The sequence below is a fragment of the Aedes albopictus genome, chromosome 2, assembly GCF_035046485.1.
Source record: "Aedes albopictus strain Foshan chromosome 2, AalbF5, whole genome shotgun sequence".
Lineage (NCBI taxonomy): Eukaryota > Metazoa > Arthropoda > Insecta > Diptera > Culicidae > Aedes > Aedes albopictus.
In genome coordinates, this window is record NC_085137.1 from 454,804,375 (window position 1) to 454,830,288 (window position 25,914).

Consider the following 25,914-nt stretch of genomic DNA (forward strand, 5'->3'; position numbering starts at 1 on the left):
CACACAATAATGGTTCATCCGGTTAATTAAGTCAGTGCCATCGATATGTGACCTATGCCTCAGAAACTAACCACAGAAGGATTTCATTATTGGATTTCCCTCGGTGCGGTGGCTGTTGGACCACCGTGCAAGAGAAGGAGAACTTGCCCGAGTAATATCTTTCTTTACTACTTGGGTGGTCCAATGTGGCAAGTTTTAGTATGCTTATGGACATGGTAAGTTTCCTATTCCCAGGTAGAGCGCTCAAGTAAAATTCCTATTTTTTCCGTAAGTAATTATGACATTTGTTTAACTGACATTTTAACGAAACGATGTTGTAGTAATGATGTGAAGAATAATAAAATTGACAATTTCTACTGGAGATCCTTGTGGGATTCATCTTTGTGGAATTCCTTGAGTAGTTTCTTCTGGGAATGCCTTAGTTTTTTTTGTTATGCTCCTAAAAATCTACCAGCAGAACTTTCAAGAACTCCTCAAGTCGTTTCTTTGGGGATTTCTACAACAGTTCCTTTTGAGATTCTTCTGGAAGCACTTTTTGGGTTTTCTCTTATAGTTCTCCCAGAATTCCTTCTGTGATACTACTGAGAATCAATACTAAAATTGCCTCAAGCAGATCCCCAAGAATTCATAGTTTTCCGGAAAATCCTTCAAAATAACCCTGAGAATATCTTTAGAATCTACTCAGAATTTCTTCCAGAAGTACCCCGGGAAGTCCTTCAGGAGTTCATGAGAATTCCTACAGGAGCCCCGGGAATACTTCCATGGCTTCCCCAGATATACTTAATCGAGGTATTTGTAGAAATTCCCCAAGAATACCTCCAGCGTTTTGTTACCAGCTTTATTTATCTGGTCAAACCCCTCTAGGATTTTCCAGGGAATTTCTCTACAGTAATTACTTCATAAATGATCCTAAAATTCTCTCTAAATCACGAATGTTTTATGAGTTCAAAATTTCTCCAAAAAGTCCTCTAGTAATAATGCCCAGAAACTCATCCAGCAGTTCCCCAGAAATTATTTGCACAAGTTTCTCACAAAAAAATCCTCAGAGTTCCCCGGGAATTCCTCTTGGAATTTCCAGGAAATTCTTGAGGAATACCCTGAGGAAATCACATGGAACTCTTGTAGGAACTCCTGAGAAACTCCTTGATAAATTCCCGGGAATCTCCAGCAGAATTACCAATGGAAATCCTGAATATATTTCCTGTGAGTCGTTAAAAAAGCTACCGGGATCTCCTAGGAAAAGGAAGTTATGGAGGAATTTTGTGGAAGAATTTCCGAGGAACTTCTGGTAGAACTTCTGGAAGAATTCGCGTAGATTCCCTGAAGAAATTCCCAAGGTAGTTCTGCAGAAATTCGCGGGAAGCTCCTGGAGAAATTACCTGCGAACTCTTGGAGAAATTTTCGCGAGGAAGTTCTGGAAGAATTCCTAAAAACTTCTGAAAAAAAGATTGCCAAGGAACTCCTGCAAAATATCAAGAAGACTTTCTGAAGAAACTCCTTCAGGAAATCCAATGAAGCTCCTGGAGGAATTTCCGATGAACTTCTGAAAAGCCACCTGGAAGAATTCTATAGAAGAAGTCCTGGATAAATTCCTAAGGAACTTCTGCAGAAATTCCCAGGTAACTCCTGGAAGCATTTCCTAGGAACTTCTGGACGGTTTCCCAGGACACTCCTGGAATAAATGCCGTGTAACTACCGAAGAAATTATCGAGAAACTTTTGGAGGAAACCCCGAGCAACTCCTGGAGAAAATGCCGTCAATCTTCTGGTGGTACTTGCCACGAGAATCTCTTGTAGGAATTTCCGAGAAGCTACTTGTCGAATTCCCGTGAAATTCTTTGAAGAATTCTAGGTATTCCTGCAAGAATTCTCGATCAACTCCCGGAAAAAAACTCCTGCACGATTTTCCGAGGAGCTCCTGGAGGAATTTTCAAGGAACTGCTGAAGGAATTCCCGAGGAACTCCCGGAGAAATTCCCGAGGACTTCTTGGAAAAATTTCGGAGCAACTCCTTGAGGATTGTTGAAAATGCTTTGACATCCATGTGCACAACAGAACATGTGCTCGATGAACAAATTGAGATTTGAAATTATGAAAAGAAATCCACGTACTCCGGTGAGACTCGAACTCACGACTCCCAATTCGCTAGACGGGCGCTTCTATTCCTTCAAGCTACGGAGTCACTCGACTATCTCCGTCGCCAGCAGGCCTAGAACTGAACTCGATTCCACAATCGCACATGGTTATCTTCTTTTCACAATCCAAACCCCCTTCGGATGGGATTAGATGAACATCTAACACATTGTCTGTTGTGCACATGTATGTCAAAGCGGGAGAGGAAGTTATTTTTAATTGTCGAGAGCTTCGGGCACTGCCTTCCAATCACTTATTGGTATGGCAATTAGTGTGCAGTCGGACTCTCGACGGGTCGGTCCTCGGCCGACCGAATACGGTAAGGGTGACCGTAGCACCTTACAAATGTCAATTTCTTGATTTTGCTTTGGCTGACCAAGCCATGTGGGAAATTACACTGTTGAAAATGCTTTGACATCCATGTGCACAACAGAACATGTGCTCGATGTTGTGCACATGTGTGAACATGTTGTGCACATGGATGTCAAAGCACTTTCAACAGTGTAATTTCCCACATGGCTTGGTCAGCCAAAGCAAAATCAAGAAATTGACATTTGTAAGGTGCTACGGTCACCCTTACCGTATTCGATCGGCCGAGGACCGACCCGTCGAGAGTCCGACTGCACACTAATTGCCATACCAATAAGTGATTGGAAGGCAGTGCCCGAAGCACTCGACAATTAAAAATAACTTCCTCTCCCGCTTTGACATACATGTGCACAACAGACAATGTGTTAGATGTTCATCTAATCCCATCCGAAGGGGGTTTGGATTGTGAAAAGAAGATAACCATGTGCGATTGTGGAATCGAGTTCAGTTCTAGGCCTGCTGGCGACGGAGATAGTCGAGTGACTCCGTAGCTTGAAGGAATAGAAGCGCCCGTCTAGCGAATTGGGAGTCGTGAGTTCGAGTCTCACCGGAGTACGTGGAGTTCTTTTCATAATTTAAAATCTCAATTTGTTCATCGAGCACATGTTCTGTTGTGCACATGGATGTCAAAGCATTTTCAACAGTGTAATTTCCCACACGGCTTGGTCAGCCAAAGCAAAATCAAGAAATTGACATTTCCTTGAGGATTTCCTATGGAACTCCTGGATGATCCCCAAAGAACTTGTGGAGAAATCCCCGATGAAATTCTGGAGGAATTTCTGAGGAACTTTTAAAGATATTCGGAATAATACATCGACATATTGTTCCACAAGGAAAATTAACAAAATAACTGACAGCATCGCAAGATAGTGCCATCTGTAAGCAAATCTTTTCGGCTGCGAATTACTCATCATTTCAAAGGGTTTCAGAGGGATTCACTGTAGATCAGGGTTGAAAATCGTTGCCGTCCGGACAGAAAAATCGACGGCGAGAACGAAAACTAGGCAGTCGTCGTGGCTCCTTCCACATCGGATGACTCATTTTAGCCAGCGAATCGTCATGAAGGGCTTGCGTCGTGAAGAAAATAAAATCTTCATTCTTTTTGTTTCGCTCTTCGTCTAAGTTCGCCTAGCCGACGAAGTCAATGTTGCCCCTAGCAACACAAAGAAAAATAGATTTTTATTAAAAAAAAAATAATAATTGCAACTGGAATCAAACAACGTGCCTCTAGATTGCCAATCCAGTACTCTTACTAGCTGAGCTAATGAGGTTCCACACCAGCATGTGCGTTGAAACGGCAATAATGCCTGGTTGACGGCGCAAGTGACTTGATTCCAGCCAGTTCAAAATGCCCAATTGAATGCGAGTAAACACCACCATCCATCTCACTTGAGCAACTGACTTGATTTGAACGAAAGTTGAACATGTTGAACTTTTTCATTCAAGTCGAACGAAATCATCTCACTTCGCTTGCCCCGTCTAAATCCGCGATTCATGTGAGATGAATTCAAGTCATCTGTCAAGCGAGATGAATTCAATTCAGTTTGCTTACGCACCGCACGAGTTGAACAATGTAAACTCTTCCTTCTACTGAGACGCATTCCAGAGCTTGCAAGTGGACACTCAAATCATTGCTCAGTCTAAACACCTCATTCCATTGGATTGATCATGTTTGAGAAGTTTGCAAGTCTAATGCTCGTTTGAATTGAACAGTGTAAACCAGGCATAAAAGCTATTCCATAGTGGTTTCTGCTTTAAGTGGTGTTGCTTATAGGTACACGCTGCATTACACGAACACCACCTGAGTTACTGGTTGAAAATAGTAAACAAAGGTCAGCTGTTCCCAGAAAAATCAAATGCGCATCGCATATTTTCAACCAGAAGATTTGCATTAGTGTTCGTGACACTGCGCTGCGAAACCACTCGTCGTTCGTTTCCACGGAACAAAGAGGGCGACGAAAAGTTGGTGGTCGACTATTTTATAATTGAGCTTCGTCGTGAAGCCCTTAGTCGGCGATGAAACGGCTAGTCGTCACCGTTGTTCTTTCTGATGACGATGATTTTATTGTTCACTTCACGGAGCGGTGACGAGAAGGGCGATTGTCAGCCCCGCTGTAGATAGAGTTCCAGTGGCGTTTTGAGAAATTTCATGGGTTTACATGTTTGAAGCTCACATGTAAACCCATGGTATCCTTCAAAACGCCACTGGAACTCTATCTACAGATGTTTAAATTTAAAACAGTTTCAGACGTTTACACGGGATTCCAGGCTAGAGACAAGACACTGTGCCAATCGGAGCAACTCTGAGCAATTATTTTTATTTGAAACTTTTCGGAAACGTCGCTGAATAACACCCTGAAAAAATATTTACTCTCGTCATATCTGTCTTGCCCCTAGGTTTCAAGAGGTTTCTGAGGGTTTTTAAGGGACTTCTGAGGGTTTGAAACCCCTGAAGCTCCCTGGAACGGCTCAGAGAAATTTCGTCTAGAACTATTTAAAAACCCATAAATTTTAAGCACTCAGATGTTCACCAAAAGTCATTTCACAGATTTTGTCAAGCGTTTCAGTAAATCAATTACAAATTATTCTGTGAACTGTTGTCAACCATTTATCAATTAATTGTTAAAAATTCTTTAGCAGCCATCTACGCCAGCTACGATGCCAGAAGAAAATTGAACAGCATTGCCCAATTTTATGCATTCCAGCGACGTTTCTGAACGCATTCGGACAAAAAGAGTGACTCTGCAATGCTCTGAGTTGCTCTGGATTCAATCCCTCCGTAACTTGACAGATGAGCTCAGTTTCGCGTACCTACTTGCAAATCGCAGATGTCGCTACTGTTCGTAAACAACGGGTCCATCCTTCACTGACGCAACAATTTTTGTCCATGCGAAAACATCTTTTTGTATCGTGGTGAGTGGAAGCCAACAAGAGGCTAGCGTTTCGTATCAAAAGGACGTATTCCACAGAAGCGCAAAAACTAATGTTCATTAAATTGAAATTATTTTGATTTTTCTTTTTTATTTGTTGTAAGAATTGTAATAAAAGCACATGTTTAAACGGTCTTCCATATTAATTGGTGACTGCGCATGCTAGACCAAACTCGAAAAAAACATCAACAAATGATTATTTTTAACTTTCATTTTGGCTTTGCCACCAGATATGTAGCTGTAAAATATTAGCATAAGTAACCTTATTTATTACTAACTGGTGCTTAATAACCGCACTAGAAGAAAACATGAGTTTCTTATCAATTTATGAATGCCGACTGTTTTGCCTTTACCCGTTTTATAGATATAATTTTCGCTTTTAGTAAACAAAATTCATCATGCCGCACTTAATTTGTATTTATCTACCACAAAAAAGCGGAAACAACAAATTAAGGTTTCTGTTTAATGTTTTAATATTTTTTGTGCGGTTTGTTATTGTCGGTTTCGTCCTTTTCAAAAGTAGCGCTTGCCGCTTTGAATCTGACAGTACCACCCGGACCAAAATTTTTAGGTACGCTGACGTTGTTCGGCAGCTGTCAAGTATTGCTTATCCAGAGAAATCTTCCAACCTGGCGGAGTGAAGAAGACAAAGAAGACCTGTTCCGCAAACGTCAAACTGATGCACACTTCAAAAAGTATGCACACAACCTTGAAACAAAAATAAATAGTTGAGAATCTAAATTATGTTTAATGGCGTACAGCTGCATACTTAAGTGCTAAAATTACACCTAATATAGTTTAGATATAAGTTACATGTTGTGGCAGCAATTGCGATTACATAAACCATGCATGAAACAATTTTCATTATTTTTGAATTTTATGGCAACCAAGTGAGTGAGAGCTTTTTAGCGTGAACCGAGCACTTTTGACATTTGCGGAACGACTGCGGCGGTCGAAACCACCGCAACCCCGTTGGATTTTTTCTATTTTACCGCAGTAGCTCCCGGGTTGTCTGGATTACACAGCGTCTTGCCTCTAGCTTTTTGCTAAAAATACATTAGACCTTTGCTCGGTGCAAACGCTTTAACTGCAAGTCCGCTAAGTGCAACAATTTTGCAGTTATCGCACCGCTATCCGTCAAAACGAAATGTCAACGGCGATGCGATGTTTTTCGCATGCCCTTTTGTTGCAGTGCGATATTTTCCATATGCACATTGGTTGCATTCTGCAGCAACTGACAGTTCTTTGACGTCTGTCAGTTGTTGCAGTTATCGAATTTCATTCGCTAAGTGAAACGTGAACATGTTGCAGTTATCGAACGTCTACTGTACCATTGTTAACTAGAAACCAGTTTTAAAATACTAGCTTTATACTCATATATTGAGTGAATTTTGTTAACCGTGTACAGCACGTCAAGGTCGACCTCAGGGTCAGTGGTGTTGGTAAAAGGTTTATTTGGATCCAGTTGATATTAAGAGGTTTGGTATAACAGTATAAGTATTCTATGAGACTCAATGGCTTCGTGGCATATAAACGAAAGACAATAGATTCAACGATCATCATTACCAACTAGGAAGAACTAGAATAGACATCTAGTAATATTAACAGTAGAAGTGTAGTACCTTCTGAGATTGATTCAAGAGGGTTACTTCTGGATTTCCATCAAGGAACCCTTCAGGAGTTCCATCAAGGTGTCCTTCAGGAGTTCCTTCTGCAATTTCTCCAAGAGTTCCTCCAGGGATTCTTCTTGTTTAGGATTCCTGTTTCTAAACTACTTACAGGAGCTTTTTCTAGCAGTCCTCCAGGAGTTTATTCTAGAATTCTTCAAGAAGTTTCTTCTGAGATTCACGAGTTCATTCTGAGATTCCTCATTTTGAGGATTTTTCCTTCTGTGATTCCTCCAGTGGGATTTCTTCAGAAGTTTCTTCTAGGATTTCTTCAGCAATATTTTCATGGGTTCCTTCCGGATTTGTTTCTGGGATTCCTACAGGATTTTCTTCTGAAATATACCGGGAGTTCCTTTTGGGATCCCTCCAGATGTTCCTTCATGTATTCCCAGTGTTTCCTACAGGAATTTATTCTGAGATTCCTCCAGGATACACACGAGACGTGACATGAGACAAGACATAACACTTATTGTTCTTATAATCGGACAATCCTCTATTAATTCTGGTTTTCTTCCAGGAGTTCACCCAAAATTCACCTGGTAGTTTCTTCTGGGATTTCTGTGAGAGTTATTTCTAAAATTCATCCAGTAAATACTTCGTCCAGAAGTTCTTTAATTTCTTCCAATATACCTTCAGGAATTTCTTCTGGGTTTGCTTTGAAAATTCCATTCGAGACACCTACATGGATGCTTTCTGGGACTTCTTCAGGATTTTTTGCTGGGACTCATCCCTTAAGGAGATCCTCCTGGATTTTGTTATGGAATTGCTTCAGGAATTTCAGGAAGGCATCCCACGTGGATCTTAAAAGAAATTAATGAAAGATTCTCAGAGGGAACTTCTGAGGGAATCCCAAACAAACGCCTCGAAGAATTTTGAGGTAGCTCCTCTGAGGTATCCCAGAAGAAGCTTTTTAGGGAAGGAATCGTTGGAGCAACTTCCTAGAGTATTAATTTCGGGGGAATCTCAGAAGGTCTCAAAAGGAGCTCATGATGAAATACCACCAGCAAGTTATGAATTAGCGCCATTAGCGCACTCTTCCACGCGTGTGAACCACACATTTCACAAATTACCAAAGAAAACCGACAAAAAGTGTCCAAATTATTAAAAAAAAATCGTGGCAATCGCCTCGTTTGCAGCGGACTTTCTCTAAACGCGGGAACTGTTGCCCTCTAAAAGGACTTTTTTATGAACAACCAGCGATCGAAAGGAATTCCTTCTGATATTCATTAAGAAAATTTTCCTTGTTTACTTCCAGGAATGTATACCGTGTATGTATACAGAATTTTTCCAGAATACCTTCAAGAGTTCCTTCTGAAAAGAAAGGCTCCTAAGGGAGCTTCTTCAGAGATTCTACCAGTGATTTACTCAGGATTCCTTCCGAAGATCCTTCCAAGTTGAGCTTTCTTAGAGGATGCTACTGTGATGTGTTGGATGGGGGTAATGGATTCCAATCTGTCACAACAGGTTCAGATTTTTGGGATTCCTACAAGAATTCCTTCTGGATTCCTCAAAGAATTCCTTCTGGGATTCGTCCAGGAAACCTTTCCGTGATTCCTTGAAGAGTTCTTTCACAGGTTGTTCCCACAGTTCCTTCAGGGATTCCTCCAGAACAGAACTTTATTTTTCTGATATTACACCAGGAGTATCTTTTTCGATCTCTCGAGCAATATCAAACAGGATTTTTTCCGAAGTTCTTTGTGGACTTGCACAGAAATAACTTCAGGATTTTTTTTAGGGATTCTTTCAGGACTTGTCAAGGAATTCCATTCAAGATTTCTCTTCTCCACGAGTTTCTTCTGTGATTTCTTGAGAAATTTTTTCGTTAATTCATTCAGGAGATCTTTCCGGGATTCCTCCAAAAATTTTGCCAACCCCGAGTATTTTATCTGAAGTTACTCCCGCATCTTCTTCCGAGCAGTTTGAAAGAATTCCTTCAGAGATTCCTTTGGGAGTTCCTTCTGTGATTCCTCCAAGAACTCCCTTCAAAGATTCCAGCAGGACTTCTTTTGGAAATTCATCTACACGAAATTCTGGAAATTTCTCAGCTGTTTTTAATGGAAATCGTTCAGGAGTTTATTACGAATTTCCTCCAATAGTTTTCAACGGAATTCCAAATTATCATTACTCCAATGATAATGGATTTCTTCCATGAGTTCGTATTCTACAGGACTCCCTTGAGGTATTCCTTCAACAACTTAAGGAACTCCACCAACAGTTTTGTTAGGAATTCTTACAGTTTCCTCTGGTTTTACTTCAATGTTTTCACGCGTTTGTAAAGGAACTCCTACTGGGAATCCCAAAAAAAAAACTTCTAAAGACATCTCAAAAGAAACTTAAAAAATTTCAGAATGACCTTCTACAGAAATCTCAGGAGGAAATCATGGAGAAACCTCGAAAAGAATTCCTGAAGGTATTTCGGAAAACAAAATCCTGGAAAATTCCGAATGTCCAGAGAGAATCACAGAAGTAATTCTCAGAGATATCCCGGAAGGTATTCAATAAAGAGTTCCTGGAGAAATCCCGGAAGGAACTCATGTAAGGCTATCTGACGTTCAATCACCTTTCTCTTTTTGGCTCCCGAGGAGGATAGGTTTGCTTTCATAGGAAAACGTTTCCCTACGAAAGCATTAAACAAAAAATTGCTATCTTCTGCTGCTGCTTGAAAGAGAAGGGTGATGAACTCCAGATTGCCTTATGGGAACCCTGAAAGGAACCTGGGTAAACCGTCAAAGACAAGTGAACAACTGTAACGTTCCATGTTAATTATTTTCTGTAAATGTAACAATGAGCTGTTTCGACATCCTTGTCATTAAAATTATGTAATGTAAGTGTAAGATAAACTCCCGATGAAAAAAAAATGGCATTTTGTTTTTGCCGCGAGTGGGATTCGAGTCCAGGTCCTTGGCGTGAAAGGCATGCGCTTTAACCATTACAACAAGTTCACCCCATAACCCTAAGTGTTTTCGGTTAATTTTATTGCCAATTTTACCGATCCTTTGCAAAGCTACTATGTCTGTGCCCTATTTATTTCAGGTATTCAAGTTTCCAAAAAAATGCAGAAACCAACTCTTCTAATAAAACTAAGTTTAAAATCATAAAATAAAATCGTTCAACATTCGCATCCCTTTGTTTTCATTTTCAGGCCGCAGCCCCTCTGCTCAAGACACCTCTCTCGCAAGCCCAGCAGGCCTACAATGCAGCAACCTACACGGCCGTGGCAGCTAGGGCCGCCTACGGAGCTGCAGCGGCAGCTCAACCAACCGTAGCAGGCTACGCCACCGTTGCGGGGTAAGTTCTGGCCAATCGTGCAGTACTAGATCTAATCTCGGTGAATATTATCCTAACTGTATGTTCGTTGCATTGTGTTTTAGATACGGACGAGAGTACGCCGATCCGTACCTTGGTCACGGAATTGGACCAGTTCCCGGCTACGGGGTAAGAATCAGTGTCTCTTTGTTCTAGTACTTCCCACTTACTGATATTTCTTCACTTTTGTAGGCAACCATGTATCGAGGAACGTACAACCGTTTCGCGCCATATTAGATTTAAGCAGACAAAGCTTGTTCCGTTCATCCGCCATATTTTGTATGACACGTATACAACAACAACCCCTTTTTCTGCACACGCGCGTCCGTTTGTTTACATTTTTCTTTCGATTCGCGAAACAAACAATAGGGCAGACAGGCAGGCAGGCGAGCGGTGAAAGCGTCGGAAACGATTCCCAGTGAGGAGGAAACGAATGGAAATTAACCAACAAACAACATAAGAAACCCACTAATCCAGGATCGATACCAAAGTTGTAGCACAAAACCATGAATGATGATGATGATTAAGAAGCAAGAAAAGAAGAATTAACGAGCCCGATGCTAGGATGGTAGCATCGAGGCCTACAACAACGCCGCCATTGCAGTGGAAATAACGCATGCTCTCTCCCTATATCTAAGTAATGTTCGTCATATCTGCCGTTGTAGATATACGCATTGTTCTCTCGTAAACGCACTCACCGATAGCGACACGGAGCGAAATCGACGCACGCACGCACGTCAAGGATGATTGTGACAACCATGACACACTGAAACAAACAATGATATTCGATTGTGACGGAAGCAAAAACGTGACAACAAGAGGTCAATCTCTCTTCTAATGTGGTGGTCGTAGACGGTAGGATTTATAGTTTTGAAGGGGGTTTTCGGTTCACCGAAACTCCTCTAGTTAGGAGACAGGGTGGCAACCCAGCAAAGAATACTCACAGAAAGTTTTCCCGATTCCGTTTGCAAGCGGTTCCTTCCAGAATGAAAACCGGTATTGGCGGTACACAAGTAGTTCCTGTAGAAACAGCTAACGGAAAAAGTTACAAAGTCATCCTTAGAATCTTCCAAAATTGTTTTTTTATTACGATTAGGTTATTTTTTTTCAGTTACCATCATACCGAGAATTTAGTGAGATGTCAGTGTTTTTTGGTAAAATTTATAAAGTTTGTAGAATTCTTTTTTGTGCCTCGGAAATTTCTTCCGTAGAAATTCCTCGAGGGTAATGCTCAAAATCGCATATATATATATAATGTATTATCTCTGAATGTCATAATGTGAAATAAATGAAAAGATTTGTGAAGTTAGTATTGATCTGATTCTAGTACTGCTCAGTGTCAATCGCAACTGTGTTACAGTACTAGATTGAAGTTGAAGTTCTCAGTCCACGTCGTTGTCCTTGATTCTAGTTTTAGAGGAAACACACAAACACACGAAAAATACACTCTGCAGAATGATTTTATATTAAAATTATTCTACTACGACACGAAATACAAATCGCGATCGCGAAATGGGAGCGAAAGCTAATGCTACAAAAACACGTAATAACAAAAAGAGCCAAAGTTATCGACTAACCAGAATCAATATAGACGCAAGCGAAGGGAAGCAAAAGCAAACATACAAAGTTACAAAACATGTTGATAATTCCCACAGAAAATAAAAATCGAGTCTGATTTTTTCCTCCAAGGACTCGCTAGTAGGTAGTCAATGTGCTCACGCTATAGCAAACATAAACACAAACGCGCAGGCAGACAAACACGTCCGTACAGGAATCTGTTTTCCGTTGTTTTGGCAGCTTTACGAATTTTGGTGTTGTACAATTTCCAAAATTTACAATATAGACGGTAAAATAGGGCGGGTGTATGTGTGTACGAATTGTACGAAACGGAACTCAGTCTCAGCCCAGTCAGTCAACACCATCATCACCAGTCTCGATAGTCATAGGGAGGAGGCCACAAATACTCAGCAACTTCTATAGCTCTTCTAGTACTGAACCGAGCGAGCTGCTTCGAGAGATTAGGTTCTACGACCGCACGCAGCTGGGCAAAAACTTCTCAGTTAAAATGGAACGGAAATCTACTCATATTATACTATCACCTAGGTTTAATCTCTTTTATTCTAGTACGTCCGTGGCGGCGCGTTGTCATATCGGTTCAAATCTCGAATTGTGCACAAAGCAAATACCGTATATTTTTATGTTAATCGTTTACTCTTATGGAGGTAGAAGTTTGGAGATGAGTTATACTACAGTCATTATCGAAGTACATCAGAGTTCTAAGGTTAGGTAGGCGCTGGTGCGCTCGCACACATGTTTAATCATCACCCACACTAATGCAACTGATGCGGACACGAAACTCAGACAAAACAGCAGACGCCGAAGTAGGACGGAGAAGAAGCAAACAAACTCAATCAGGGCATTCTATGTTTGTAAGATTTAGTTTTTCGTTTTAATGGTAACGTTCATTATACATTGAATAGTTTTAGGTTATGTGTTACGCTGTCAAAAATGAGGAGCACTGTAGTTGGTAGCGTCGATTGTCGAATTACGTGCAAACTGGAAGGGGGGGAGGGTGTTTTCAGCTCTAGGACTGCTTTTTTTGGTAGTGGATGGTTGTGATTGAGAAAATAGAAGGTTACATCTTCTTTGTAAGACAGATTGCTTGACAGAAATCTGTGCAGTTTACAGACTTCTTGCTTTTGAGATGTTTGATTACACTTAGCCATGGGCAATTTTCTTCAATTCTTCAATTCTTCTCGAATACAAAATGCCTTATACCGACAATGGGTTTACCTGTTCTGCAACGCCAAACCAAGAACTTAACAACTTTCTCCATGTTCTCCTTTCTTTGTTGTCCGGCATGACTAACCTCATTTGCGTCAACCACTCCCGGGTACAGATTTCTGGTTTGTCGTTCCGGTTAGGTGCCTTTCTTCAGAAAGTCGGCTCAGGTGGCACGTTCTCCTACTATTGGGAGATTTGTGCCATGGATGTCTTCCGTACCTTGTAAACATGAAGTCCGACACGTTTGCAGGTAGAAACCTTCGCCTTCTTGGGCGACGCTTGAACAAATTTAACACCTTCCTTGCCTTTATCGGATCAACTGTCGTTAGGTTACTGAAATTGCCTAACTACCACTTTCTTGGTTTCCTTGAACAAATTTACCACCAGGAACGCCGTCGAACGATGCAAACTTTGGAAGATGTTTTCCGATCCATCCATGAGACGCAGTTGAATTTTCCACAACAGCACACACACATTTGTTGCTGGATCATGTCTTGTTTTGATGAAATCTCGATAACCACTTGACAGATTGTGTCAACGTCAACATTACACTCAACTGGTTCCAGTGAAAACAATCGCCAGTTAAGTTCTGAATTCTGTATCCCAGAGGACTGGCTTTTGTAAGCGGATTTCTTCGGATTGCGTTTCAGAAAATCCATCGCAGTTACCTGAAAGAAGGAAACAATTTGATTAGATATTTTGCCAGTTAAAAACTGCTCTTCAACGTAAGCTTCAATCTGGATGTTCTACTCTAAATTCTACTTAGAAGCACAGCAAAACTTCTCCACGTGTTCGATCGTCACTTCCGGTTTTTCTTAGCGAAAACAAAAACAAACTGTCAACAATGCGCCCTTCAGAAACACCTTCTGATTGCAGGTCAGGGGCTAGACACTGTGTAAACAGGAGCAACTCTGATAAATTTGTAGCAAATCTTTTTATAAACATTTATTCAGAAACATCTCTGAAATGTACAAGTTTTCATTGTGTTTCTAAAGGTTTTTGTCCAGTTTTTGTTTACGGACATCTAGGGGCAAGATACTGTGCAAACCGGATCAACTCTAAGCAATGCTGAATAGGCCTTTTCAGGTGACAGGTTCGTCTATAGGATACTGCAAGATGACGTCATGAAGCCGTGCACTGACAGTTCAGCGAGCTTGTTTACATGGACTTAGTCTCTGGCGGAGATCCGGCAGAAGTGTTTTTCAATTCAACTTCAGTAAAACTGTAATTTGACGATTGGTTCATAATGGCTTCGTAAATTAAATTTTCGCCGCTCGTTAAAAATTCTAACACCTTGTAAACAAGCTCGCTGAACTGTCAGACAAAGTGAGGTTAGATCAGGTGCTTGCAGTACCCTATGCCACTGTTTACAACTGCCGAACAAAGGCGCAAACGCTGAATTGCCAGTTTCATAGGAGAGCTGTCAAAGACCCCCAAAATCAGCTGATTTTAGACGTCAAATGAAAAAGCCCATATCACTCCTTATTAGAATCCATTCAGAAACGTTTCTGTAATGCGGAAAATTGGGCAATAATGCCAGAGGAATGATGAGCGACACTTTCGCAATATCTGTCTTGCCACTAGTCCAAGGATTGCGCAGAATTGCTCTGGATTGAACAGTATTTCAACTGATTTCTCATAGAAGAAGTCCTCCTCTTGAGATCACCAGTACTAGACTAGTCAACTGTTCTAATTTAACCTTTTTGTACGCACATATGACTAGACATACGAAGCCCAGTAACAATGAAAATGACGGGTTTATATGGAGATGCAAATAACACCGTTCGTATATCATAACAACAGTGTTCTGAAGCATGGAAAGCTTTGGAAACTCCTTTTTTCCTACTCCAAATCCTCCAGAACATGTAATTCGTCTTTTGACAAAGAAAAAAACACACGCGAACAGCTCAAAGACGGCAAGAGAAAACCAAAACATTAGACAAGTTAGTGCTAGTTAGTTATCGATAGACCCTAGGTTTATAGAAATAGTACGATGTCGCAGGACAAACAATAGGAAATGCAACCGCGCAAAATACGAAACAAACACACACTCACACAAACACACCGTCGTCGTTGTCGTCACTTTGTTTTAACGTCTAGAGATGTAGGGGAATTTAATTGTTTTCAAATCAGAAGCGTCTCTCTAAGAACACGCAGGCCATATTTGATTTAAGACGATTCAGATAGTTCGAGTTTTGTTTTTAGGTTGGTTATATTTTTCTGTTTTCTTTTTTTATTCTCCTGTAAAAGTAGAAACTTCTAATCATATATAACGAAGATATATTCTAGTGGTAATCGTATTCTCCGACTCCGATGATTAGGTCCTCTCTATAGTGCACGCGAATAAAGGGCAGCAGCATCAGCAAGGAGCCATTTTTATTGAACTGATCGAGCTTACTCACTATTGCTTTCTGAATTAAACTTTTTAAACACGAGTAGAACCATAACGGTCTTACTCCATCGAGTTTTGATGGACCGTCATATTACATCATGCTTTCTCTTTATCTTCACCAGTGAGCCGATTGGTAACAATTTCGGCCATATTCGTTTCATCTGAGACTGCAAAAAAAATCGCTGAAGCTTACCCGTTTGATGAAAACACAAAGCTTGGAAAAGAACGTGTAGAATTCATGTGTTGCGACTTCGTTTGTACATAGCTGATTGTATACTTTGTTTCTATCAAATCAGACTCAAAAAATCACCATTGAAGAACGGCTCGTAATCGCAATTAAAACGAGAAACATCAGACACAAAAAACTCAGACTCATGTTTTCCATCGTTCTCTCCAACAAAGCTGTTTAGTATTCAAGTCAAAGGATCCGAAAGTCGAATTATTCCATTTTCGGCATCACCGTATTGCAAGAAAACAACATAACAAAACAAACGGGACAGTGAAGTAGCTTTAAAACGATACTCTTCCAGTTGAAATGCAAACAGAGTTATTAAGTATATATATTTAGGAAACCACTCCGCAGCAGCTCTATAGGAACTCCTCGGATAGTGCATCAATGAAATTGCGATTCCAAAAGCATCACAAACCAACACGCTCTCCAAATCGTAGAATAGAATTTAACGGAAATTTCCACGATTCAATGGTGAAGAGGTTAGGGACGTACCGATCTAAAAGGCCGACATCCTTCCATTGACCCAGATCCCAGAAACGCTAAACGTAAGCTCAAATATATTGTCACAAAAATACAAATAATCTTAGCGCTTAGACGAAGGAAAGTAATTCAAAAGAAGATAAATGAACAAGAATCACAAATAGAAATCTAGTTCTAGAGAAGTAATTTTAAAAATTTAAAAATCTACAAAAAAAAACAAACCGAGAAGTCTAAAAACTTCCCACTTTCGCCAAATTATTATTACTATTGATAAGGATATTACAAGAAAAAAGTACATTATAATTATTACTCTCTAATCATAGTGTTATAGAACCGCAAGGAAGAAAGATGAAGCTTATGCGCGCGCAACAAAGCAGAACAGTGTGTTCTCTGAACAGTGAAAACACCCCCGAAACTCAAACCCGTGTAGGAAGCCCCTAGCTAGCTCAGATCCCTGACCGATTAAGATCGCACTTTTTCCGATTTCCTCTTTTTATCACGTCTGGCAATTGAAAAAAAACAGCGTAGACACACCGCGTGAAAGCGTCGTCACTGAGTTTAAACACAGGAACAGAACCCACGCGTCACTCCATTCGAGATTCCACTCTCACGTACCAATTGTAGCGAAAAGAAACAAAAGCAAAATAAACAGTAGAAAACGAGAATCCAAAAAGTCAGTCAACAAAACCCGCTCCAGGTAAAACAGGAAGCAGACACATACTGGTCGAGGGAAAAGAAAGGAGCTAAAAAACAGAATCTGGTGAAAATAAGGTATTTGAGAGAATTACTAGGTCGTAGGAAGCAAACAGAAAAAAAGTAAGAAAACCATTTAAAAAGTACCACTTGTTCTTCTTATTTTATAATAAAATCTCGTAAAATGCCAAATAAGGTTGTTTCGTAGTTCCTTATCCGAAATTCATGGTGTCTAATAACAACATATTTTTTACTTATCACTGCGTGACGCTGTACTGAACGCTACCAAAAAATGCCAGTAGCAATTTTTTTTTGCAATCCGGAGAATTCTTTCAGAGATTTGTTTAGAGATTTGCATGAAAATCTATCCAGAATTCGATCCAAAACTCTTCAGACAATTTCTCACGAAGGTCTATCCAAGATTCTTCCTTGTAGATTCTCGATTCTCAGATCTCTACTGAAATTCCTCAATTGATTTATTCTGCACTTTTTCACAGATCCCGATCAGAAAGGCATAACAAAATTATAACCGAATAAGTTATTTATTTCAAAGATTTTTCATAACAGAATGAGTTATAAAATTCGCCGTTAGTTGTTAAAATAACAAAAATTATAACTAAAATTGCTCTAGCCATAACATAATTATAACAGGTCTTGATACAGTTATAACAAGTTTATAACAAAATGAGATATAAAAAATCAAGAAAGGAAAATCAAATTATATCACAAGTTGTTATAAAGCAGTTACAAATATATTGGGTAAAAATTAAGAAGTGTAAAAATTAACTCATTTTTGGGTAATCAATTTTTAGAGTGATATTTTATTTTTAGTAAAAAGTTACTGGCATCAAAAAACTTCTCCACATAGTATACATAAAACCCAGGGATTCGAACTTAGGACGGCTAGAACCTAGAACAGGAGCTCGTCGTTTTTACCAGTGAGGCCATCGCAGCACTTGAAGTGAGAGGCGATAGAAGATGAAATGGTTCTTCATATTGGTAGCTCCTCTATAAATAGACCCGCTGATCCAACATACCGGAGAGGGAAAGTATGACGTCACCATATCCAGTTATGACGTCACCATGCACCTTACTACAGCCCATTTAGTCCCTCAGCTTCAATGTCGTGTGCGCTTGTTGTGCACTAGAGCCAGCGTTCACTACTTCGGAGTTGGAGCCCACATTGCTGTACCTACGCGAATGGACGTCACACGAGACTGCTCCTAATACAGTTGATAGCAATTATATCTTCGTGTTATTAACTTAGTTGAATAGATAGATAATGACTTTCAAATAGTGAAAAGTGTGGAACTAGTTGCGCCAGCGTTTATTTAAATGTTTAAAGTGTTTGTTACGCATGTTTTATTCCATTATTATTTCATGACATGCCTTCTGCAAAGTTGTTCAGTAGTATTATGGCGCTAAAGTGGTGAATGTTTTGGTAGGAATATCCACCGCAAATTCTTGCAGGAATATTCCCTTGGAGGAATTTATGAATGAATTTTTAAAAGAATAGAAAAAAGCATTTCCATAACGAGTCATTGGTGTAATTGTCGATAAAAATTGTAAAGAAACCTTTCGATAAATACTTGAAGTAATTTGTTTTCGAACACAGAGCGTTCAGGAAATCCAAAGGGATATCAAAACACTTCGTTTCACTGTTTTTTTTTTATTCTTAATGACTTAACCTAATTTACAGCTCTATTGTCCACTAGGGCACTACGTGAGCGACTTCAATTGACAGCTGCACCTACAATATTGTACAGCGCCTAGATGTAGGGAATCGCGCCACTTGGGCGGTGGCTTCTATATTCGTCTGTTTTCCACTATAACTCAGTCAAATTTGAACCAATTGACATAACTTTTGGAATGTGATGAGATAGGTGTAGTATCTACCCGTGTACAACATTTCGAGTCAATTGGTTCAAAACCGACTGAGTTATAGTGGGAAACAGACGAATATAGAAGCCACCGCCCAAGTGGCGCGATACCCTATTCTATTTTACTCTATTGAACTGCCTGCCTTTCTGCTGCTTTCACTTTTCTACTACATGGAATGATGAGCACAAGGATGATGGATGGCCGTTGTTCCTTTCCAGTCCGATTGGGGGTCCATTATGAGTAGCAAAAGTTCGCCGATTTCCAGGTATCCGGGTCCGTTTGAGCCATGGGGCTCAGAAGAGAGTCAGTGTCAGCCGCTCTCGGTAAAGAGCAGCTGACGAAAAATTGCAAGTGCCGGGGCTGGGAATCAAACCCATGACCATCCGCATATGAAGCGAACGTGTGACCAACTACGCCACGGGCCCCGACTCGTTTCACTGTTGAACTAAATATTTTATTAACTCTAACAAAACAACTACACTTCATTTGGTAGTACATTACTATTCCGATCGGCAGATATGCATACACAGATTATCTGTGCGGAAAAAAGCTGTAGTTCATTGTAGTGATATTCACAACAGAGACTGAGTGACCACATACTGAGAAATTTCGAAGAAATTGGAATTGGATTGAAAAGTTTAACTTTAAAACTAGAACTTAATGAAATACGGAGATCCTTTAGAATTTCTAATGGATTTTTCCTGATGGAGAATCCTTTAAGGAATTTGTGATGCATAGGCTGAAGTAATTTGCTATAATTGTCTTAAAGAATCTCCCTTTTGGATTCTCTGAAGAAATTCTCAAGGGAGGAAATGTATGTTGGATTTTAAACTTAGGTTTAACCTTGCGGGAAATCCCTATCGCGAATGATCTGTATACTGTACAATTGAATTCATATTAGTAGTTTAAGTTGAGAGCTCTGACAGATCAAAGGCGACGTGATTTGGTCGGTGAAATATAATTGGTGAATTGGAATGTGTTTTCGTGCTCTATGATCAAGATGATGGTTCATAGGAGTGGTTTACTTGGGATCCCAACATGTATAAGATATAATCTTTCAACAAATCCTTGGGGCAAAGTTCTTTAAAAAATTCAAAGAGGAGGTCATGAAAAAAATCATGGAGTAATTGTTGAAGAATTCCTTGGAGGATTACCCGGAAGAATACGTGGAGGAATTTCTTATGGATTTTTTGCAGAAATTCCTGGAGAAATCCTTTGAAAATTATTGGAAAAAATCTCTAGAGGAATTCCTTGGAGGGATTACCGTAGGAATCTTTAGAGTAATTTTAAGAAGCCTTTCTTAAGAAATCCTTGGAGAAGTTGCTGAAGAATTCTCCAACCACAATTTCTACAGGAACTCTAGGGGAAATCTCTTTAAGAACTTTTGAAGAAATATTTGAATATTTGACTGGAGGATCGTCAGTAAGAATTCACGTAGGAATCGTTGAGAAAACTCTCGGAGAGATCTCTGGAAGAACTTCTAGTGAGCTCCCTAGAAGACCTACAAGAGAAATACTTTTTATATCTCTAGAAATATTCCCTGAAAGTACTCCGTGGCCATCCATAACAAACAGACAACCTGTAAGACATGTACAAAATCCTGTAAACAAATGTAAACGCCGCGGTTCAATTACAATTAACATTTTCCACTTGAGAGCCAATGACTTCTCGACAACTTCGCTGATAAGTGATGATCCGAACTTCCTAGGACAGCAGAATAATGAGATTTATCATATCAAATAGCTCGTAGTAGTGAAATTGTGCATACAATTTTACACCATTCGAGAATTTCAAGAATCATGAACAACTTTGCTGAACATACGAACTGTGCAGGTGATCTGGATCATGATAAGAAACATTTATAACTACCCAATATCATCACGTAATGTAGGAATTGCCTACCTCATTTTCCATCTTCCAAAGTCATAAGCTTTCTGTACAAATTTGATGAAGACATGAGCTTTTTTGGTAGTTCATATAATAAAGGATATCAACAATTGTGTATTTTCTAAACACAATGACGCCATACAGCGGTTAATTTACGCACTAAACACTACCAAAAAAATATTAGGGGGATTCACTTAACAGCGTAAACTGATTAAACTGATTAAACGTCGCGATCATCAAGGCAATCTTCGATTATTTCATTCGCAAGATCATGAAACATTTCAAATAAGCAGAAAATCATGGCTTACGCAGCAATTTAATCTGTTTGGTGAATACCCCTATTGATTAGTTACACATTGCATTTTAAAAATTATTACTGAGTTTGTTATAATGTTGATGTATTTAATGATGATCAAATCACATATTCATTTATTGTAACTGACTTTGTTAGAATCTTGAAATAATACAAACTAGTTTCGCACTAATTCCAACAAATATATCTAAATATAACAAACCTTGATATAGATATCAACCGTTGATATAATTATGTTATGTTTTTGTTATGCCTTTCTGATCGGGATGATTCCTGCGATTTCTCTCGGAGTGCTTCCCTAAATTTGTCAAAGGTTGTTTTTCTTTTATTTTTTTTTCAAGAGTTCAAGATTTTATACAGAGGTTCTTCTGCTCCTAGAACGCATGCCAATATTTTTCCGGTGTTCTTTCTCGGATTTCTGAGGGTCGTTACTGGGATTTCTGTACCTTCTACACACTCAAATTAATTTACTGATTGAATCTAAGTGCAAAAAGCACATAGATGACGAAGGAGAGAGAGAGAAATCAATCTATGTGCAACTGATGAAAATTAAAAGTTACTTTGTTAAATTTTATTCTTTTAATAATAAATGTAGAGTGTAGCAGCTTAAAAAGCAACCCTGCCAACATAAATTTCAAACACAGCATAACAAACGCGAAACGAGCATGGCGCGCGCAGAAGATCCAAATTTTGTCACGGAAAAGTTCTTTGTCCACCTCAAGGAATCAAGTTTGCCGACCGAATTGCTTTCTGTTTTTGAAGGTAAGAAGTTAACTTGAAACTTTAAAAACCTTTTCTACATCTGTTTTACATTTTCGATAGAATTGCACTACAACGTTGACCACTTCACCACCGTCACCAAGGACGAAGTCGTAAATGATTTGGAGGCTGCCACAGTGCCGGAGGGAGCTGCGAATGAGACGTGCTGACCGGCATACTGCGGGAGCTCATCATGGCATCTATGCGGATCTCCCCGGTCCATCATCATTGTTGACCGTGATGTCGCCGGATTGAGCAAACAATGGTGTAAAAATAAATCTTGAATATTTTGCAACCATCGTCAACAATAGGAAGCAAGCAGCTGCGGTTTTGCTAAATTGCCGATAGTGGCGCTTTTTTGATAAATGCGGTAAACGTGATAACAGTGTAAACAAGCAGAAAAGCTTGCGCTACGGAATCATAGACGGCGCTCGTGTTCCATGTGTTTTTCACATATACAGCGGCGCCGCCTGGCACCTATCCACTCGAAACATCATGCGCAACACGGGTGCAAATAGGAAGTAAGCAGCTGCGCTTATGCTAAAGTGCCGGTAGTGGCGCTTTTCTGATAAATGCGGTAAACGTGATAACAGTGTAAACAAGCAGAAAAGTTTGCGCTACGGAATCATAGATGGTGCTCGTGTTCCATGTGTTTTTCACATATACAGCGGCGCCGCCTGGCACCTATCTACTCGAAACATCATGCGCAACACGGGTGGAAAATGCCAGTCAGAAAAAAAGAAGTAAACAACTTGAAATTTGTATGGTGATGTAATCAATTCTCTGTTACTGCAATGAATCCAGAAGAAACGCGTAGGGATAATGATTTTGTTTCTAATTTGCAGCTTTTTGCCCCAAGGCACAAATCGCTGCGATGCGGAACGAGTGCAAGCCAACGATTTGTCCATACAAGAAAAATGATTTTACTTTTAATGTGGTGGCGCCATCTCTGAGAAAAACAAGCTTTGATTTCTTACTATTGCCAGTCAGAAAAAAAGAAGTTAACAACTTGAAATTTGTATGGTGATGTAATCAATTCTCTGTTACTGCAATGAATCCAGAAGAAACGCGTAGGGATAACGATTTTGTTTCTAATTTGCAACTTTTTGCACCAAGGCACAAATCGCTGCGATGCGGAACAAGTGCAAGCCAGCGATTTGTCCATACAAGAAAAATGATTTTACTTTTAATGTGGTGGCGCCATCTCTGAGAAAAACAAGCTTTGATTCCTTACTATTCTCTTTATTTGGTGTTTGATAACAAATCTAGTTCGGCATAATATGTGATCGAGTTGGTTAATTACTTTCCAAAACTAATCATAGAAAATGATCTGGAAAGTATATTTATATCAGTTTGATCACAGATTATTCAAAATTTTCATTTAGTTTTACTTCAAAGTCAACTTCTAAAGCCAATAATTTTGTTATTCTTAGTAATAGGAACCAAGTGCCTCACAATTTAAAACCCATCAATTGATATTTACAAAGCAAAAGGTTCGCACATGAAATTAATCTTGACTGAATTGACAAAGTTTCGATAGGACTGCACTTAGTTTTTAAGTGCAAAAGCAATTGGTCACAATCTAAGTGCAGGGAACTTATATTTGATATGTTAATAGGCTCCTAAAGTCCTATCGGGATTCTTGTTTTAAACCACAATATATGGTTCAAGAGTACATATTTACTCATTTTTTGACGTTTTTATTAACCGTAGTTGAAAATATATAATTTTTATTTTTTTAGCCTTTTGTCTCGTCCCTAGCTTATAACACATACATTGAGTGTTCTTTTTTCACCGTGTATGTCAGATAGGAACATTTTTGAAATCCCAGTGCGAAAAATGTCGAGCTCAGTCACACAAGGTTGATCTCAAATGTCAAAGTAGAACTATTTACCATTTTACTTATTTCGAATTTTCTCATTATTCCTTTGTTTTTCAAGTTCGAGTAAAGTACAATTCCGATTAGAATACCATGCTTGATCGTATTATTCAATATAAGCAAGATTTCGTCTTCAATTTTAGGACCCTATTATTCTGAGTGCAAGTTCTTCTCGTTGGATTAGTGATTTCCCGCGATGGCTTTTCAACAGTTCATCCGAGATTTTTGTGATACTTTTGCAGAAGCTCTTTCAGATAGTTTTCTGGCATGTTTCTTAGAAATCTTCAAATTTCCTCCTGGAGTTTTTCTATAGTATTTCGTCCCGAGATTACTCAAAAAGGGCCCATATAGCCGAGGCGGTAAACGCACGGGTATTCAGCATGACCATGCTGAGGGTGACGGGCTCGATTCCCGGTCGGTCCAGGATCTTTTCGTAAAGAAAATTTCCTTGACTTCCTTGGGCTTAGAGTATCTTCGTGCCTGCCACACGATATACGCATGCAAAATGATCATTGGCAGAGGAAGCTCTCAGTTAATAACTGTGGAAGTGCTCATAGAACACTAAGCTGAGAAGCAGGCTTTGTCCCAATAAGGACATTACGCCAAGAAGAGGGAGAGAGATTACTCAAAAAACATCCAATATATCCCAGTTTTTCTGAGGATTTCTTTCGAGATTTCTTCAATTGGTTTTTCCGGAGTTCTTCGTAAGGTTTTACTTATCGTCTGTAAATTTCTTGAAAGGAAATTACAGTCTGTGGTAGGAATTTAGGTAAGATTGTAACCGTTCGTAAATTGAGCTAAAGAAAAGCCGTAAACGCAGTGGCTTTAGCGCCACTCTCTGTGTTGAGAGACCACTGGTCGTGTTTTAATAAAGTTGCCCGACTTTTGCCATTAGAAGCATGAGAGCTATTCTCTAGGGATTTGCAACGGTTTCTAACGCATACGTATTAAGATGGCCACGAAATCAAATGAAATATACGGGAGCAGACGCATCGAACCAACGTGAAACGTGCTCTGAGTGAACGTAAAATCGAAGCGAACGTAACGAAAAGAATCACCTTGGCGGACTTAATTACCACAGGGCTCTTGGCGTATGAAATGAATATAAAAGGTAGAGTTATGCTGAATTCATTGGTGTATATTACTTCATTGTCTTTTCAACATTGGTTTTTGTGTAAGTGTGTGTGTTGTAAAGGGTGTTATGGCCATACGGATGAACATACCTGCGCAGGGGTCTTTATGCTGCTGGGCGGCCATCGGTTCGTCAACCGGGGGATGCACGAGTGGCGTGCGATGACCTTCACGTCGAAGCGGTGTAACGACGGCGGCCGCCACCGGGGAGGATCGATCCAAGTGGTTCACGACTATCACGCCGCCGGGCGTTCGCTATAAACTGCGGCCGAACTATAGGTGCAGGGGAGGCAGTCGGCGGACCGGAACTCTGCCTGGTCATTCGGTCAGGAATGCAGGTAGGCCGGTCAAATTCTTCTCGCCCTGTTTAGCTACCAGGGAACTGGCGGGCCAAGCGAAATCGGCACCGGATGTCCAAGCGTGGAAAATGCCAACAAGATGGCGGTCGTCTCCGAGCTTTCAGCCCGTACATAAAGCGCCCGTTGGACGCTGAGGTCCAACGTGAAAAGATTGTTAGAAATATTATACAATAAATGAATTCTTAGTAATTTACCTTTTTAATTTGATTGAAAAAACACAAGAGCAGTGTGTTCGGCCCTCGGTGATATGGAACTGCGAAAACTACTTTTAGAAAATAAATTTTAAATCCAATTAGCACACGTTTCACTTTAATAAGTTTAGCTGCACTAGTTTTAATTAAATTTTAAATTACTTAAACTCTTTGTTCACCTCTACACACCTTAAAGAATTCAAAGAAAAACGTAACGTAGATCACTGGACTCACTACTTGCTCTTAGCCGACGTTAGATAAAAGTGAACAAGCCGACCAGTTATCTAAAATATCTTACCCAAAAAATATCTAGTCATCATTTTTGGCATTTACAACTACTTATTGAAAATAATTCGACGAGTCTACCACAGTATATTTCCATTTAACATTAGTGGGCCATCTACCATTAATCCTAGAAACAATTTTAGTACTAAATATTTACAGGAGCTTTCATTTAATTCATTCAACGCTTTTTATAGCAAAAGTTAGGCAAGATAGACTGATCCGATTTTTACCATTTTAAATAATGC

The 25,914-nt window shown here is 39.7% G+C and overlaps 1 protein-coding gene across 11 annotated transcripts in view; it reads left to right on the forward strand.

Moving 5' to 3' along the window:
- LOC109419707 (RNA binding protein fox-1 homolog 1) overlaps nucleotides 1-17,180 on the forward strand; it is an 823,173-nt gene extending 805,993 nt beyond the window's left edge. For all 11 annotated transcript variants that reach the window (XM_062853919.1, XM_062853914.1, XM_062853920.1 and 8 more), the window contains 3 exons: nucleotides 10,240-10,385; nucleotides 10,469-10,532; nucleotides 10,596-17,180. In XM_062853919.1, coding sequence (XP_062709903.1) covers nucleotides 10,240-10,385; nucleotides 10,469-10,532; nucleotides 10,596-10,640 — 255 coding nt within the window. In that variant the 3' untranslated portion in view covers nucleotides 10,641-17,180. The remainder of the gene's footprint in view (nucleotides 1-10,239; nucleotides 10,386-10,468; nucleotides 10,533-10,595) is intronic.
- Nucleotides 17,181-25,914: the final 8,734 nt, after the last annotated feature.